The 19,232-nt window shown below is 31.8% G+C and overlaps 1 protein-coding gene across 1 annotated transcript in view; it reads right to left on the bottom strand.

The window, feature by feature from the left end:
- Positions 1-19,232, bottom strand: part of LOC129224856 (roundabout homolog 1-like) — a 264,554-nt gene that overhangs the window by 11,795 nt on the left and 233,527 nt on the right. The window contains 1 exon segment of the mRNA XM_054859403.1: positions 6,598-6,719. Within this exon segment, the coding sequence (XP_054715378.1) occupies positions 6,598-6,719 (122 nt within the window).

Here is a 19,232-nt window from a genome sequence, read left to right as displayed (position 1 = left end):
GCTCTAGCATAGAAAAAGTCACAAATTTAGAAACATTTAATTTCCCCAGCTGTTTTTTTTATATAAGTAATTATTTTATTGCAATGAATATGCATACAACTTGTGTAGATTATAGTATATAACATTGTTTTTTCAGTTAAATGTATTTTTTTAACCCCCTCCTCATACTTATGAAGTTTTGAGGGAGGGGATCGAGCACCCTCTTTCAGTTGGAATAGGAAGTTAAAATTCTTCCAGTATTTTACTATCCACAAGTCTAAAAACATTGAGTGGTGTCCTGTTTTCTAGGAGAAACCTTTTTTTTAAAGTGCATTTTTGAACTACCCTAATGTACTGACACAAGTGAAGCAAATCACTGTAATAAACAATTAATGTAAATGTAGCATATCTTATTTTCAATAGCGAGGAGCCACTGCCTTACATCAAGTGAAAGAACTGCAAAATTAACAATTGTGACATCTGTATCACAAAAATAAAGTTAATTGCTAAAATAATCTGAACTAAAAACTTATGAAACCTAAACTTTTTCAATTATTGCCTTCTACCCCTCCAATCCATTGAACTCAAAGCGCTTTTAGACTTTGGCCTGTAAAAAAATCATGCATCTTTTAGCTTCACATATTTTCCCTGTTTGTTGTTCATAAAACAGGGGTGCTCCACCCCCCATGGGTGCAAGTTTGGTGTTGTGTTCAAGACGGAAAATATTTTGATCCCCCCCCCTCCCTCCCGCATGCGCGCTTAACAAAAATTCTACATTATAAATGTTGCTGAATTTTACTATGCCAGTTTTGGAATCTGAACTTTGAACGTTAAGCTTAAGGTATCAATATGAACCTAGTTTTAGTGCAGTTGTCAAGTTTTTTTGTGTGTGTGCAGGCGCGGATTCAAAGGGGGGGGGGGCAATTGCCCCCCCCCCCCCCCCCCCCCTGGAAAAATCAGGGGCGCCAGTGGGAATGGGCGTCCTGGCGTACCAGTGAGCCAGCACGGGCGTGCTCTAGTCTGCAATGCAGTGAGTTTGTAGTAACAGGAGTTACCTAAAAAAAGTTTAACGGCACAAGTCTAAAAGCCACACCTCGAAAAGCACATGGCAAACAAAACAAGCCCATGGCAGAAAATCAAGAGAATGTCGATGTAAATTCGTGGTTATAGAACGGTATAATGATTAAAGCATATTTTCAAACACCACATTTTTCTTATTTTTGAAGTAAAAACTGCAGGGAAGTCACAGAATTTCTTTCCGTCCTGTCCTCCGTCTCGGAATTTTCGTCAAGACGGAAATCCGTCCCGAGACGGAAGGTTTTGCACCCATGCTTCCCCCCCCAAGTTCAATGGCACAACACCCCCCCCCCCCCCAATATTTCTGAACGCCTTAGCGCTTTCATTTTTAACCCTCTTTTTTTATTTGTTTACCTATTTATTTATTTGTAATTATTATTGTTTTGAAAGAAAAGTGTGCTCGCTCCTCAATAAAATACACACACGGATGAAAATAATAAAGTAAAATAATATGAATAAATAATTTGAATAAAAATAAAGTAAAATAAGTAATTAAAAAATCCCCCCCAAAAATTTTGATGGTGCAACTTGCGCCATAATCACTCCTGTGGGCACCCTGTCATAAAGTTCAATTTTGAGCATTGATCAGAAACTTCTCTGATGTGCAGGTTTTTTTTTTAATCGGATTACTTTTATTTTGAAAGAAAGAAGCGCATTGGAAGTCTTTAAAGATCACTACCAAAATACTAAAAGATTAGCGATACTTCTGTAAAAAAAGAAACTTTCCAAGTTTAAAATTTTCCAATGAACTAAATTTACAGAACAAAATTGTTTAGAATAATACGATTTTATTAATTAATTTAAAGAAATAATATAAAATATGAAAAGATTATTGCAGCTCATTAAAAACTTCAGTCCACTCTAGTGATGTGGATCGGGTAAATACCCAGTGGGTAGGTAAATATTTTTTGGGTATTTACCCGGGTATTTACTCAAGGCCTGGGTAAATACCCAAAAACTGGGTATTTTACAAAAAAATGCAAAAAGTGCGTCTGATTTTTTTTAAAATCTAAATATAAAATAATTGGTATAACTGATACATACGTATGTATTACACAGTTTATAATTTTTTTTATTGGAAGACTTGATGAAATTATGAAAGAAACATATCGTGAACCAAAGAATCTTTCTTTTCATGGTCAAGTATAAGCAATTCAATGATGAACTTCAGGATTTCAAAATCACAATCTAGGTTAGTCATATCCAAAATGAAAAAAAAAAAAAAAAGGAAGCGTGAGGGATGCTTGGAAGAATTTACTGAGAAGTTATTAAGACTATGATGTTATTTATTTTATTGCTGTTGATGCTTAGTGATAATGTGGCAAATATAGAAACAGTTTTCACATTAATAAGCAAAAAAAAAAAATTGTTTTCTGTTGCCTTGCTCATTTGCATTTGCTTCCCGGTACTTCATGATGCAAATTTATTCGAACTATTTTTAATACACGCAACTAGTGATGTCGGGTGGGAAGGTAAATATTTTTTTGGGTATTTATCCAAACGCAGGGTAAATCCTCTAGTAATTGCGCATTTTGCCAAAAAAAAAAATTAGGTGGTATCAAAAGGTGATGATTTTCTTTTTAAAACCTAAACTGTAAAATGAAAGATTAAAAATATAAAAATAAATGTATTATAATTTCTTTAATTAAAGGCGTAATAAAATCTTATAAAAAAAACTGTCAGAATTTAGAATGAACTATTCTAAAACTTAAATAAGATGGCAGGATAATTTAATTTTTTATGGGGTAAAGCAAAGGGATTTAAGTTTAATTTTGTCACATAGATAGCGCTAGCACAACTTTTCATCTTTGATTTTTGCATAATATCATGCTACTAGTTAGTTTTGGCTTTGAGTTGTAATCAATCAGTTTGTCCAAAGCCTCCTAAATACTAAATACCTATCACATTTGCTTTAAAAGTGATCCCCCGCCGGTACACAAAAAACGCTACTACCTGACGGCAATACATGAATGGTGTTGCTATGATGATGGATCCAAACAATTCAAATCAAAACGTTGATTGGTTAATTTTAAAATTTAAATTTAGAAGTTAACCGATTGTTTTCTCCACTTTTAATTTCTAATGCTTTCGACCTTCAATAGTTGGCAGTATCCAGAAGACCGAAAATATGCTTACTGGGATCATTTTGCTCTATGTTAAAAGGGAGAACGTGATAGGGATTTAGTATTTAGGAGGCGTTAGTTTGTCACTCACTTTGTATTTGCACTGGTAAAACTTTAAATTTTGCTTTGAAAAGTGAAAAACAAAAAAGAAAGATGGGGACATTGATTAGGCATATCCAACACATTTAATGTGAATATCATATTAGATTGCTAAGTTGTTTCACGCAATAATTCTTTGAATATGTGATCAAAATACAATTTTTGGGCAAAAATTTATTGTTTTGTATATGGTTGGTTATATATATACATAGTGGAGTAGACAAAAAAGTATTTTAGTTGAATATACATTTTTGAAATAAATACCCGGGTAAATACCCATTTCGGGTATTTACCCGGGTATATACCCTGGGTATTTGCCCCTAAAAATAAATACCCAGGTATTTTACATCACTAGTCCACTCGCAGACAAAACAATGTGCTGTGCATCATAACAACTTCAGAACTGCTGACATAAACAAGCAGCGTTTAAACAGAGCCCGCTCAAACGAGGAAGAAAAGTACCTTCTGCGCATGTGCATGTCTGCCGCAGACTGCTATGGCGCAGGCGCCAATGGCAGAGAGTTGATAAAAAGAACTGCAGGGGGAAGAAGAAAGAGGGGAATGACAAAACGACGAATGGGAAGGGAATGGCACGAATGGGAAGGGGGAAGGGAATGGCGGCGAAAAAACCAAGGCTGAAAGTTTTTTTTTTTTTTTTGACGTCATAGATCGCGGCAGCGCTAAGAACAATCGGAAATATGCAATTTTTCATTTTCCCTGACATTTCCCTGATTTTCGGCCATTTTCCCTGACAATTCCAGGTTTTCGGTTTTCCTGGTGCATGGCAACCCTGTTTATAAAAAGCCAGATGTTTCATTCTTTGTCAAGGAAAAAATATTTTTCCATTTCTTAAAAGTTAAAAAGAAATCTAAAAACAAGAAAAAAAGCGCAATGATATGTAATTATTTTTAAAAATTGCTGTTTTTATGCATTTCTATGCACATACTTCAAAAAAAAGCAAAAATCTGCAATTCTATATGCATTTGCATATAATCCAGGCTCTAATAATTATGGTAAAATGGTACAACTTTGAGCCAAGGGGGCAACAATGGGCCACTATTGCCATGGTGATGATTTTGCTCTCTAGTGGCCCCTTTTTCGAACTTACGCACTCCAAAAAAATTCACCAGGTAGTGTAACCATTTAAGTAGCTAAAGACGCTTTATCAGAGATTGCCACTGTTGTTGTACCTTAGATAACTTAGTCGTTTTTAGTGGGCCATTCTGCTCACTCGTGGAAGAGCCAAAAGTCTTCTTTGGGCAGATCACTTATACTGTTTTCCAAGATCTGGTAAGTTCAGATTTGCTTAACTATTTTGCCAGTTATGTATTAAGCCAGTTGTTAACTTAAAATGTTTCATAGTTTCCACAAGCTCTCAATATTTATCGGAAATGGGAATGTTAGTTTACAATTAATGGGCCACCTATTTTTCACGGTTTTTGGTGGCTTGGAGTTTCATTTTACTCTCTGTAGAGATGCTTTCGTAATATCTTGTTATTTGTTGCAAATAATGGCAAGAAAAGACAGAAGAATGTTTGGGTCTCCCTATCGCCCATATTCATAGGAGTTTTTGCAGAAGGTGCTGACTGAAATCCGGAGCAAATATAAACTGAGATAATTTTTTTTAATTATTTATTTTTATGAGATTTGAAATGCGAAATGTGATTTCATATTTCAGTTTTCAAAATTTTTGTTGATCCCGTTTAAAACTTATCTGACCTACTTATTTTCTGAGAACTAAGTATAGGTACCTAGCCTTTAGTTGGTGAGATTTTTCTAGTTTTCAATTGTTTCTATGTCAAAACCTAGACAGATAATAAAGAACGTTATCTACATTTACCATGTTGAACTTTATTAATCATTCCAGATGACAAATGATGAGTAAACTTTAAAAAAATGAAGAAAAAAAAGGTAAATGATGGACTAAAAAAATTGTTTATACATTTTCAAGCAGAGAGTAACTTGTAACCTCAGACAACAAAAGGCCATGTCCAGTTTTCAATGTGTTTTCTAGGTTAAAATGAGGTGGCCCATAGTTGTGCCGCCTAGGGGTACAACTATGGTCCATGGGGGGGGGGGGGGAATTCCTCTTCATCTACTTTCCAACTGAGATTTTTTTAAACATTTCATTTGAAAGACGAGATGTATACTGCTAAAGTCCTCAGACTTCTAAATTAAAGATGTACACGGAATTTTCATTGAAAACATCGAAAAGTGGCCCATTGTTGGACCATTTTAAGGTAGTTGTTTTTTATGTTCAGCAGTTTATCTTTTTTTTACTTAAAAAAAAGAGTACACTGAAAACTGGACTAAAACTGGACTAAAATTTTAAATATTTTAGCCTTTTGAAGTATTTTGTTATTAGAGATGCACTTCAAAGTGTTTGCAATATTGTATCACATTTCTTTTACTTTATTTCTACTAAAAAAAATCTGAAAAAGCAGAAGTAGTTAAATCAGAAATTATGTCATACTGAGAATACAGAGATATATACAATAATGCCATTGATATGGCATTGAAATTTTATTTCTATATTGGTTCATAAACTACTGCTCAAGAGTTTGGCTAAGGCTTGTTACACCAAGTAAGTCTAAGCAGGACCTATGCTAGCTGGTGCCAAAGCAACAAAGGATTATTATTATATTAATTCTTTTATTAATTCTTTATTATATTATTATTTATTAATTCTTTTTATTTATTTATTTTTCTTTTTTTGAGACACTTAAGGAATCAAAGAGAACACGGAAATAAAACTGTTCAAACACAGTATTTAACTCATGATAAAGCTAGGTATATGCTGCCATTGTTTTGTCAAATTTATGGGAAACGGGGATTTAGAATTTTTTTTTTTTTTTTTTTTTTCATTTTGATTAAAATTAGAAAAATGTTCAAAACAATTATATCAACTAAAATGGAAGTGAAAATAAAAACATATAATTTTGTTCAGTTTAAAATTTAAATACTCAGAAGCCAAGGCTCACTGATGGCAGCCTATACCCTAAGGAGAAAAGAGCTAGCGAAAAGTACCCAGCTTCAGATAGAAATGTTCTTTACATCAATTTCCTTCAGTAAAGCCTTTTTAATTGTTTCAGAAAGTCCTATATGTGGGTTTTAAACAAGTTTTTGTAGGAAACAATACTTTTTGCAACTGATTTGAGGATAAATCCATCACCCAGTTCACAACAGTAACTCAAAGGGTCTCGCTAGAATTCTTTGATCCAGCATTGTATTTGCTAATGCCATTCAATTTTCGGCCATGGAAAAAAAAACATTGTTTTTAACAAAGACATCACAAAACTGAAACTGGGACAATACTTACAGCATGTTTCCAAGATATTGTTGGTGCAGGATTACCAGTGGCATCACATGCCAAAGTAACAGTTTCTCCCTCTTTTACAGTTATTAAACCATCTTTTGGCTGGGATTTGATACTTGGTGGATCTAAAATTTAAAACATGTACATCAGACACACGACAGAGGGTATCTTCAAATATCAACTTAATACTCCTTATTACATGTTTATTACAAATTTATCAATTTGAAAACTGATTTGTAATATAAAAGTATAATAATGACAAATTCGTATTTGGAGTACCTGTATCAAGTGATTATTTAAGGGAGGCTGTGCTTATTCTGATAGGAATTTTATGTTAAATTTTTCCTCTTTTACTAAGGCTTGACGGTTAGACATGCCTTGTTCCCTAGTAGCACAAAAATATAGAACGACATAGGACCGACACAGATCGACGTTTTGAATCCCGATTCATAACGGATACAGTTTTTAAAATATAGAACTATGTCGAAGTATATTTTTTTCACTGGCTTTATATAAAAAGTGGTTTTTACTTCTTGTTTCGATTTTTTTAAAAATAGTTAGCCATAATTAAAAGCGTTTATTTCGTAATTTTTCTTATAAATATGCAATTTAGGAGAAAAATAGAAAAATTTCGCGAACGTCGAAAAAAGTCGTTTAATGTCGAAAGAAAATATTGTGACACCGACATACTTCGACGTCAATCTATAAAAAAATCCCCATATGGTTTTCTAAACATAGATCTGTGCCAAAATATGTTTTTTTTCGACATTTTTTAAAATTTCATATTTAAGCTGTTTTAAATCAAATGAGGAAAATAAATATACTTTTTCTTTGGCATATTTTCATTGGCAGATTATTAAAAGAAAAAAAAAACTCTGAAGCTGCAGATATCGAAACAATCTTTAAAAGGAATACCTCGAAGTTTTTACTGCTTATTTTCATCAATGTGTCATTAAGAAATCAATGTGTCATTTTATTATACGAAAATATAGCTATATTCTTATTTGTATAGAAATCAGTAGTAAATAGAAAAAATTGCAAACATCGAAAAACGTTTTTTGACCAATTTCGACGTGAATCTGTATAACTTCTGTATAACAAGACCAATTCCGGAACCGGATGTCACGTGATCATGATGACTTGTCGCTACTTGCATTTTGTATTTGTATGGCGGCAAACGGCATCACGGCATGGCAACTTTGGGAAAGAAACATCGCCATTGATAAATTGGATTCAGCATATTGAAACATCATAATGAACTACAATTTAAGTAAGTAACATTACAAGCAAAGTTACAAAATATAAAATGTTATGATTCAGTTCTTTTCTTACCCCTTCAAATTTTAATTTAGTACACTTGCTTTGATATTTGTTTTTTGTTTTATTGTTTACGGTTGAGATAATTATATTTATTTGGTAATGTTTGCATAAGATTTGTTAGCAAATAATGTACAAATAATATTATTTCCTATGCATCTAAGATGGTTTTATGTTCAAACTATTTTGGTCCTGTAAGTATTTTTGAAGTACTTTGTTCAAATGCATTTTCTTGATTAGCGTTTTAAGATGCAAATAAGTTTTGCAGACTCTCCTTTCTACTTAGGATTAGGAATTAGTTTCTCAGTTTCATCTTAATCCAATGCATTTTATATTGATATGGGGTGGATGAAATAATTTTTTTACTAAATGAGGAAAAGGATTTCATCATTATTGAAAAAAATAAATAAATAAATAAAAGATTGAAAGTGTGTTTACCTTTGCTGCTCAAAATTTTGCTTTTGTATTTCAGTGCAAGGTCGTTTAGGTTATGAACATTAAAAAGTGTTTTCATAATTTTCTAGTTTCACTTATTTTGTGTAAAATTAGTTCATTTTGTTGATAATAGTGCATATTGTTCAGCGTTCAAACTTACGGCTGGTTCACTGGTTCCGGACCAGTGAAACCTGCCCCAGACTACAAAAAGGGACAAAAAAAAAAAAAAAAAAATCGGTGGTCCTTTGGCAATTTATGCTCACACTTTTCTAAAAAAAATTCAAAAGCATAAGCCTGGTTGATGCCTGAACTAATTATTAGCTAAACCATTCATTGACTTTTTTTTTTTCAAACCGCTGTACATAATTTATATGAATCATCCACATTTTATTCAGCATTTGAAACTAAGTAAAAATAGCAAAATTAAATTATCAAATTTTTGGTAGCCCATTTTAAGGGTTGATTAATGAAATTGGTTTTCCGACTGTTTAAACTTGACTGTTTAAAAATTAAATGTTTATTGCCAAACAAATTTTGAATATAGTGCTTTATTTAATGTCAAATCAATTAGCTAAAAATAAAGAAAGTTATATTTAAAACTAGTGGTACCCGGATGGCTATGCCAGTCGTAGAAAATTAAAAGGTCATTTGGTTCACCTGTATATTTCAAATGATGGATGATTAATTCCTCGTCAATTGCTTGACACTTGGCACACATTGTTGGCATTTGTTTGTCCACGTTATTATAATTTGCTTGGTAAAATGTTCTTAAAATTGGAATAGAAAAAGAACAAAATCGAATTTTGAAAAAATCACTTTGAGGTGTTCGCCGAATTTCATGGAAATTGGCCAAACGGTCTAGGCGCTATGCGCGTAATAGACAGAGATTCAGATACAGACTTTCAGCTTCATTATTAGTAAAGATTACTTAATAAATACAATCATAAAGCATAAATAATTTTACGTACAGACATATTTATTGGTTAAATTTAAAGCGGACCAATAATGTTGCTGTTGACTAAACCGAAGGACCAGTAGGATTTTTTGCTGATTTCTAACTTTGATGTTTGTCTCATTTATGTAAAGTACCTACCCCCCTTTGTGTGTGTGTGTGTTTAGTTTATGGATAGTTCTGTTGTTTGCATACATTTTTCTTTATCTGTTACAGATTTGTTACTTAGTTAGTGCTTGGAAAATGCAGGAAAGTTAGTTTTGGGATATACTCAACAAGCAATAATGTTGCTGCAGACCCGGACAAAAATGGTAAGAACTCATATTATAGAAAATGTACAGTAGTCTCTGCCTTATATGATTGGGGTCAATGTTATCAATCCTTTATTGCTAGTATCAAAATCCCTCAGTCCCAATTTTCTCTATTCATTTGCATGTTAAAATCTCTTTGTTATCATGACATTTTTTAATGTTATCAGTTTTCAAATTCGATTCTTAACTATCAATGAACTACTCAAAAGAATCGTCTTGTATTTAAGTGCGCCAGTGTTTGTATTTCTGAGAATTCTCCCTATTAGAGACTTACCGAGTAGCACTTGTGCCGAGTACTCAACCCAGTGGCGGCTCGTGCCTTAATTTAGCGGGTGGGCTCGCTGTATAAAGTTTTATCAATAATATTTATACAGATACAATGGAGAGGACTGCAGTTAGTAATGCTGAACAATATAAGATAGTCTTTATTGCAGTTGTTTCATTTCTAACTTCTCTTCTATTTCAAAGTTGAAATTGTTTTAGAAAAATATCCACTTGAGCATTTTTTGAAAATTCAAGGTAAATAACCTAAATTTAATGGCAAGACACCCACCCCATGCCAACTAGTAATAAACAACACACAGCATTAATTAAACTACTACATTACACTCTTGATGCCAACACGAGCACATGATCACGCAGAAGCTTCAACTTTCGTTTTAGCATGCTTCCTTATCTCAAATTACAAAATTGGTTACTATTTTTTTTTCCAGAAGCACAGTTTCCTCAATCGCTAGTGCATTCTTCATACATCAAAATTAGAATTAATTATTTAATTTAATTAATTATTTTTATTGTGTGAAACTACATCACAATATCTAGGGGTCACATCACATTCATAGCATTTTTGTAAAACATTTCAATAAAATATGTAATTCTTTGGAATCTTTGTATGCGCTTACTTATTTACCAATAATTATTTTTCATGCCCTTTCATAAAATCAAAACACTGAAGAATATATCAGTTTTTTAAAAGTTTAAATTTTGAGATCTTGAATTCAAAGTATGGTTTTCACTATCGCGAATTGCGATAGGAGGAATTTCTTTTTTCTACTAATGGCTTTTATCGCAACCATATTTTGAATTCCTGACGTCAAAAGTCAAATGAATGCCTGGGGCTGGATGCTGGATATTATGTGCTGGATACCTTTTTCGCGTAAAAAGGATTGTGTAAAGTCCAGAAGGTCGTTAATAAATAATTCGATTCCGAGGCACATGGATGCCTGCATTACTGTCAGCCCCGCTTAATCGAGTAAAATCTCTAGGAACCAAATTTAAAGATGTAATGTTAGAGATCCCCGCTTAATCGAATAATTTCTTCGGAAAATCGAATAATAGTAATCGGCTTTCACATATATTTTTGCTGAAAATTTTTTTGAATACGTTAAAAATAAATAGGAGCAATTACTGACGTAAAAACTTAAAATAGCATTTTTCAGCAAACGACGGGCGGGAAAAACAACATTAATTTTCCATCAAAACATTTCCATTATTCTATCTAGTTTCTTCTATAGTTACCAATGCCATTACCAACAGACAGTCGATAAATAAATTAAAAAACACAACAAAATATCAACATTGCAGAAAATAAGAAATTGATAATTATTGATTACGTAAAACGCGGTAATTGAATTTAGAAAACTGTTCACAAAACACATTGAGCAAGGAATCCACTATTATGGACTTTCTCCAAAAAATATGAACTGAAAAAAGGTGTAGATTTAATACCTCAAGTTGTAAGTTGCATATTTATAATTTTCATATGTACTTGTATTATATATACTTAGTTATTATACATGTTGTTGATTACTTAGCTTATTTAAAACGCTTTTTAATCAAAAAAAATTTTTTTTCTATTACTTAGATATTGATTTATTATTACGTTTTAAGCAAAAGTTGTCAACCAGGGAAGATAAATAAAATTTCCCAGCTTAATCGAATATTTCTTGAAACCGACGGTATTCGTTTAAGTGGGGCCAACAGTATAAGAATAGAAAAATAAAATCAAAGGCATACGTCATTCAACGGTCAAGTGAACACAATAAGAAATTCATGATTGCTCAAAAACAGTTCGAAATCAAGAAAAAGCGCACCTAGTGTGAGTGACCTAAAGTTAATAACTTTTTAAATAATTAAACTAAGCGTGGAAACCCTCTTCTTCATAAAGTTTGAAACAATCTGAAGTTTTAAAACAAACAATAAAAAATCGAAAAGTTTGGTCATTTTTGAGGTTATGTGGCCCTACGCCTTTAAGGATTTAAAGCGATGTACCGGATCAAATTGAAATAATTCAGGTTTGTTCCGCCTTAGAGTACTACAGAATAGAAAACACATATCGATAAGACCTATTATACGATTAATACTTATTACTTTTGCCAAATATCAGAACAAAAAAGAAAATTGAATAGATCTCGCCCAATTGAAGTTTTTTTGTAAAAGTTTCGGACCAATTCAGAATTTTTCACACTCAAAACCAACTAGTATATTCGAAAACAAACTCTTCATTCAGAAATTCCGATCATATTAGTTCCAAACAGAAAAATAAATAAAAATACGCACGCATGCGATGCGGTAGAATCGGAGGGAACCCATAAAATGGTAAATGCCAGTTCCAGATACTAACAGAAATTTAAGATTAAAGACAAATACAAAAGAAGGACGGTGGAAAACGATAAGAGCACTTTCTTTCATTCAGTGGGCTTGTCATTTTTTGCCCATTTTCGAACTGTTGTTTCGTACAAGTGACGTGTGTCAAATCCTTCCCCACCTCCTATTGCCCTTCTACTGCTGTTGGGGGTAAAGCTATTGTTCGGAGGGCTAGGGAGCGGGAGCCCACACAGCAGAAATCGGAGTGACACGGACTTGCCGTTTTGGTGTCTAATTGAATCGTCGTGATTGGTTAGGTGCGGAGGTGTGGCAAGTCAATCGAGGGGCAAACCAGTCGCAGCCCCAAGAATCATTCTCAGAGCTTGCAAGCGAAACGCTAACATTTTAGAAGCGATATGCAAAGTGTTAGAGATTTAAAATGTGTTTCATGTCCCCAATTCGTTGTTTGTTTGTTGTTTTTATTATTTTTATTTTTTTTTAGCGAAATACTAAACGTTATTTTGACATGATCTATTTAGTGGTGTACAATTTTTCTGGGTGGGCTTTGCCCACCCGGCCCATAGTGACGAGCCGCCACTGACTCAACCTGTCACTACTTGGCTGAGTATCAAATATACTTTAAGAAGAATCACAGACAAACACATGATGAATTTTGAACTCATTGGAACTGTAGTATAAACCTCCATGTCCATATAACAGTTTTTAAAACAAAACTTCATCTGAAATTTAATTTTGCATCATTTAAAAACTTTTGCTTGTGTCAAAAATTTTACAAAAATGTTATTTTTAAAATTAGAAGAAAGCAAATAAATAAAAGGTATGATTAATCAAGTTGGAATTTAAACAAATTATATCAACCTATAATAGTTCTAGTTGCCAAACGTAAATAATTTTTTAAAGCAAAAAAAGTGTTAAAAGTACAAATGTGCAGAAATCCTGCGGACTCGTGCTTCTGTGTTGCAAGGAACGTCTTTTTCAGTGCATAAAGTGTGAGCTAATGAATGTAAAGACATCCTACAAAAATATCCGACTTTTGTCGGATATTTTTAACACATAAACTCGCATTTTGTGGATTAAAAAGGCATTCCTTGTAATGCCAAAACACACGTCTACAGTGTTCCTGCACATTTCTGCTTTTAATGTTTTATTTGCTTAAAAAAATGATTTATTTGCTTTTATTTTTAAACCAAAAGGATTTTCATATTTTCTATACTTGCCTTTTTTGTGTCTCATTTTTAATAAATAAGTTTTATTAACTTTGGTGACATTAAAATAAAGATTTACTTCATTGAAGCATAACAAACCTCATTATTCTCAAAATTTAAATTTGAGTTGTAAATTTGAATTGTAAATGATTGCACTATATTATCTGTTTGCACTTTTTTTTATTAATTGTCAACTCTATCTTGAACCAATATTCGATTTTTTTACAACTACTCAGTATTAGCTGAGTATCTGAGCAAAATTTGGCTGAGTGCCGAGTAGTTACAGAGTACTCGGTACCTCTCTACTCCCTATTTAGTCTAAGGAAAGGAGGAATGTACCAAAGAGTAGACAATGACACAATTCCAGCAATTTGTAGAGATATGCGCACTTGAGGTTGTCTTAAGTCATTTGATATGATAGTACCTTTTCGAAACATTTGTTAGGTTTCTTTTAAATTAATTTCATTTCAAAATAATATCTGGCATAAGTTGATAAATTTATAATTTCCTGATTCGCTTTTTCAGTGGTTAATTCAAAACACAAATTTGGTCTGCTTTGCAGCCCTTCAAAAAATTTTGTCTCGCAAAAACAGGTTTAAACAAAATGTATACCCTAAAGTTAGACATTTCATAATATTTCTTATGTAGGAACCAGGGCTCAAATTATATTGCCCGACATGCACAAGGCATGTAAAAATTCCGATGGGGCATAAATCTTTTACTCTTCTTACATGCCTGGCTTGGCATGTAATTTTTGATCTCATATTTTTTCCTTAACTTTATTATTTCGTATTTGATTGAAAAATTACCGTATCCTTACTTGGAGCTCAAAATTAATTTTAAGTCTGTTGTTTCTGGTTTGCGTGGAAGTGATCCTTCCCTTTATATAATTTAAATTTTGTTAAATTTAATGACGGCTTATTATGTACTATTTATTGAAACCATTTTTTTAATTAATTTATATAAAAATAATTCGTCTGATTAATGCTATACGACAAATTCAAATGCTTTCATTGATATACAATAAGGAAAACCTTATTAGACACCTTTTTAGACAAACATGCCCGGCAAGGCATGTAAAATTTTAAAGATTTTTATAGCCGTGATAGAAGCAGCGCTTTCATCACTTTTACGCTCAATCAATTCAACTGAAAGGAAAAAAAAGTTAAAACACCTCTTGCTTCCTAGTCATTTTTAGCGAAGTCCTTTAGGCTAAAGGGATTTCAGATTGGATTTGGAACAGCGAAACAATGTATAAAATAAGACCTTTTTTTTCAAAAATGGAAAAAAATTAACTAAAATTTCCTTTTCCCCCACAAAATTTGGAGTTAAAAGAAAAACCAGAGTTGATTTATGTTATTGTTATCAATCGGTTTTTTTTATCAAAATCATTATGTCCCATACTGACCCATAAGGCAAAGATTACTGTAACTAGTTGTAAAAGAGCTGTCGAAAAACTTAATGAGTGAAAACGACAGAACGTGTATAAAATACAAATAAAGTGTTAAAGAGTAATTAAAAAGTAGAGTAAAAAAGAAAGAATTTAAACTCTTTTTTAATACTTTATGCACGTTATGTCGTTTTTACATATACTGTAACTAGTAATTCAATAAAATAAATTTAGTGGAAACTTCAGTGCATGATTTTTTGAGGAAAAAGGTGTGGCTATTAGTGTGACCCCCCTCCCTCGCAACTTATAAATGCAAATTTTTTTTCTTTAAATGAAGGGAACTTTGAAGCAGCTGAATGATACCAAGTAGAGGATTTAACATGTAGCAATTGCAAGGGACCAAACTAGGTTTGGGTTTTGGACTGTCCAAAACTGGTTTAGGACAGGTCAGGTGGTTTTTACCATCCAAAAGTGTCTTAAACTGTCCTAAAGTATGTTTACACAAACAGAGTGTAATCTAATCAGTTCATATTTACTTCAATCTTCGTAATATAGAAATATAAATATAAGGGGCAGGGCTGGCAAGTTTTAGTTTACTTAAGGGTTGCATTTTTTAGTTTACTTAAACAAATATGATGATTAAGTAATTACTTGAACTATTAAACAGACATTTTTTGTTTTTACCGGTTATAACCCGTTTCTGGCAGCAGAAAGCCAACCCTGCTTAGTAAGAATAATAAGTCACTGCCTTCAAGAAAATGAAATGGGGTTAATAGTACTGTCGGCTCTTGCTTAATCAAATATTGTCGGTTCCAAGAAATATTTTCCATTAAGTAGGGAAAATTTCCTTACCTTTCTAAATTGACAATGTAATAATAATTAATCAATAACTATATATAGGAAATAATGTCATTTGGTAAAAAGCTTTTGAAATAAGCTAAGTAAGCAACAAAATAGTTTCATAATTAGAAAAATATATTATAAGTACGTATTAAAATTATTAAAAGGTAACAACTTGAGAAATATGAAATTTATGTTTTGGCATCTTTTTTCAGTACACCATATTTTGAAAAATTCTGTGATATTGGATTCCTTACTTGAGGTCTTTGGGATCACTTTTCTGAACTCCCTTTTTTACCTCCTTGTTCGCTTTGTTTTCCACTCAATACAGTATACTCTCGATGTCTTGATCTTCGATATCTCAAAGACCTTGATGTGACAAAATTATTTTCCCCCTCGATTTTGCGTATTTACCTGAGGTTATTTTTTATTATGTCGAAGACTTTTTAATCAAAACCTTGTAATGTTGAATATTTTTCAAACCCATTTATAATTTTTCCAGGAAACCACAGTTTTTTGTCTCGAAGCAACTAGAGAAATGTTTCCAAAAATTTATCACACCCTTCATTATTTTTTTGGAGGGGGGGGGGAGGAATGATTCCGTGGAAGCCTATCTACTGTTGTTTTCATTCTAGAGCATGGCAGCATCAGAAAATGTAAGTCCTGAGAAACAGAGTTGAGTTTTGGACTGTCCAAAACTGGTTTAGGACAGAACCGGTGCTTTATACCGTCCAGAACTGTCAAAATAAGCTGTCCAAAAGTATGCAAAAGCCAAAGTTGGGTCTATTTTAATCAATTTGTATTTACTGCAATATTTGTTATGCATAAATATAGATATTAATGAGGTTAATCAATGAGTATTTGATAATATTTTTCTCAAATGTTTGTTTTTAAAAATACTTTTAAAAAATTGCCAATAACTCTATTACATAAAAATTTCCTTATGTAACAGTTGGTAGAATTAAAAAAGGAAATTAACAATGCTACGAAGACAACTAAATTTAGTTCCATTTGTAACTCAAAGGAATGTTATTAAATGTGACATATTTAGGTGCCAAAAAAGCTTAATTTTTTTTTTTTTTTTTTTTAAATCATGGATTAAAGATTAATAAATTAATGATTAAACATTTACATTTCAAAACTTGTGAATATTCTTTTTTTAGTTCATACTTTTGATGTATATTTACATCCTGTGACTACAAAAAATTTTTTGCATTTAAGTCGATTATTGCACTAATATTTTGAACATTTTCTTTTGTACACATGCATAAATGTCAAAAAATTTGCTACTTCACTAGAGCATTCTTTTTTCTCTAATTTTGACTCATTTAAAAAATTTCAATTGTTATTCTTTTAAGACTTTTTTTTCAATACATATTTCCACTTATTTTTAGTGATTGTGACTGATTTTTAGAATAATATTATTTTATTATGGTTATGACCTTGTTATGTCGAAAACTACCTATATATATTTACTGTTCCTTCGATTTCGTGACATTAAGAGCGTACTGTATTTATCAATTTATTACTGTCTGAAATGTGTATATTTCTTTTTGTTATCAAATTTTTCAGCTGCGCTTTTTTTTTTTGTAATAGCAACGACAAAAGAAATTAGATGGATCAGAAGAGTTGTTTTGATGGAAAATGAATGCTTCCTCTCCTGTTGATAGCGAAAAATATTGTTTTACATTTTTACATCAATAGCTGTTCTTAGCTTATATCTAGTCGATTCAAAATTTTTCTCAACAAAAATATTAACAAAAGCTGATCAATATTATTTGATTATTGGGGGAAATTATTCGATTAAGTGGGGATCTTTAATATTGCTTCTGTGGAGAAATATTCGGTACCAAGAGGTTTAGAGGTTTTATTCATATAAACAGGGTATTCATTCTACCGTTGCCTGATTAAGCAGGCTGACAATATTTTCTAGGTTTTTCACCACAGTTTCTACCTGCAAAAAACCTAGTTTTCCCCATGTCGTGGTAAAAACTAAACCCTGCAATATGTGTTGAAATTGCAAGTTCTATTCGGGAGGTTTGACTCCAAAACCCCTTGGCTGAGCCATTCATACTATTTCAAAGTAAAGTGCATTTTTTGCAATTTTAACATTACATTACTGGTACAATCAACATGACTAATTCAATTCTCCCCTGTGACTATCTAAAAACAGATTGTTCTTACTCGGTATACAGTCAAAAATTGATGGTTTATTATTTTGTACAGTAAAAAAAGTTTAATGTTTTTAATTCTTATATGTTTTTCAGCTTGTGCTCCCTATGCTATTTCAATATGTGAAAACAAGATTTGGTTAAGTATTCTGAAGTGTTCATGTGTGGAAAGGATTGAGTGCTGCAAACAATCCCAATGCTCTATGGTGAATGGATGATTAGATTTTGTTGCTCTGGTCTTTACCTGAGTGTGTTTAATTGACTTCATATATTTACAGCTGATGCAGTGTTTCCTGTATATACTATGTAAACCAGTTCTGTTTAATTTGTTTTTAATAAATATTTTAATAAATAGTTTTGCTTCTACTCTTTATTTAGGCAAGATATTGTATTTTGCTACGAGTAGTCTGACTCTTGAATAACAACTTGATCCCCAAAAGCTGAGAAACTACTAAGTAATTTCATGCCTTGCATGAAAGAAAATCTAAGAGCCTTAACCTGCATTCCTCTGTTAATGCTTTTAAAAATTACTACTAAAAGGCATTGCTGAAAAAGTACAATTTCAGTTTTAAGGTTGTAGGCTCATGCTTAGAAAAACTTAAGTATACTCTTATTTTTCTGTTATTTCTACTGTTTTTACTGATGTGGTTATTGTTTTATTGAAGATGTCATTTATAGGTATATTATGGTGATTTATGTATAATCAGTAAAATATATTTAATGATTATTTTGTATTTATTGGAATTTGAGGTTGACTTTTTTTACTGTAAGAAAGCTTTATTTTTACTATTTTTTTATTTTCTGACAAAAAAATATGTTGGGCAGAAATTATTTCTGAAATTTGTGCTGCAAAATGTAAAAAGCCATCATATTTACAAAACGTGAAAGATTTTAACCGTCTTATTTAATCCTATTTTATTTATTATTATTTATTAAATTTTAATTATTTACTTAATTTTTTTTTCATTTAAGAATTTTAGAAAAAGGCCAATTTTCTTTCAATATTGGGTTAAAAAGTTTATTTTCTCCTTTTTTTAAAGGGCTTTTTCTTAATATTTCATTGTACTTTAAGTACGTAAATAGAAAGCACTGTTTCACATGAATGAAATCGGGAAAATGCTTAAGCTTCATGTATCTTGAACACAAATGCATCTGATGTATGAAATTGCATGCTTGTGCCGAGCAATAGTACAAAACCTTCTTACTTAATAACATCAACCGCAATTATGATGAATATGTTTTGAAAGAAGTGTAAAAACTCTTTATTTATAAATTATTGTATCTAAAAAAAAAAGGAAAAAATGACATTGTCGCCTCATAGCAATCCTCATATCGTCATCAATTAGGGCGACGATATAGAACCGTTAGTACTGAATGTTCAGGGCCGATATTCGTGAACATAACGCAAGT

The sequence above is a fragment of the Uloborus diversus genome, chromosome 6 (assembly GCF_026930045.1).
Source record: "Uloborus diversus isolate 005 chromosome 6, Udiv.v.3.1, whole genome shotgun sequence".
Classification (NCBI taxonomy): domain Eukaryota; kingdom Metazoa; phylum Arthropoda; class Arachnida; order Araneae; family Uloboridae; genus Uloborus; species Uloborus diversus.
Note: the sequence above shows the minus strand (reverse complement) of the source record. Positions and strands in the feature narration are given on the sequence as shown.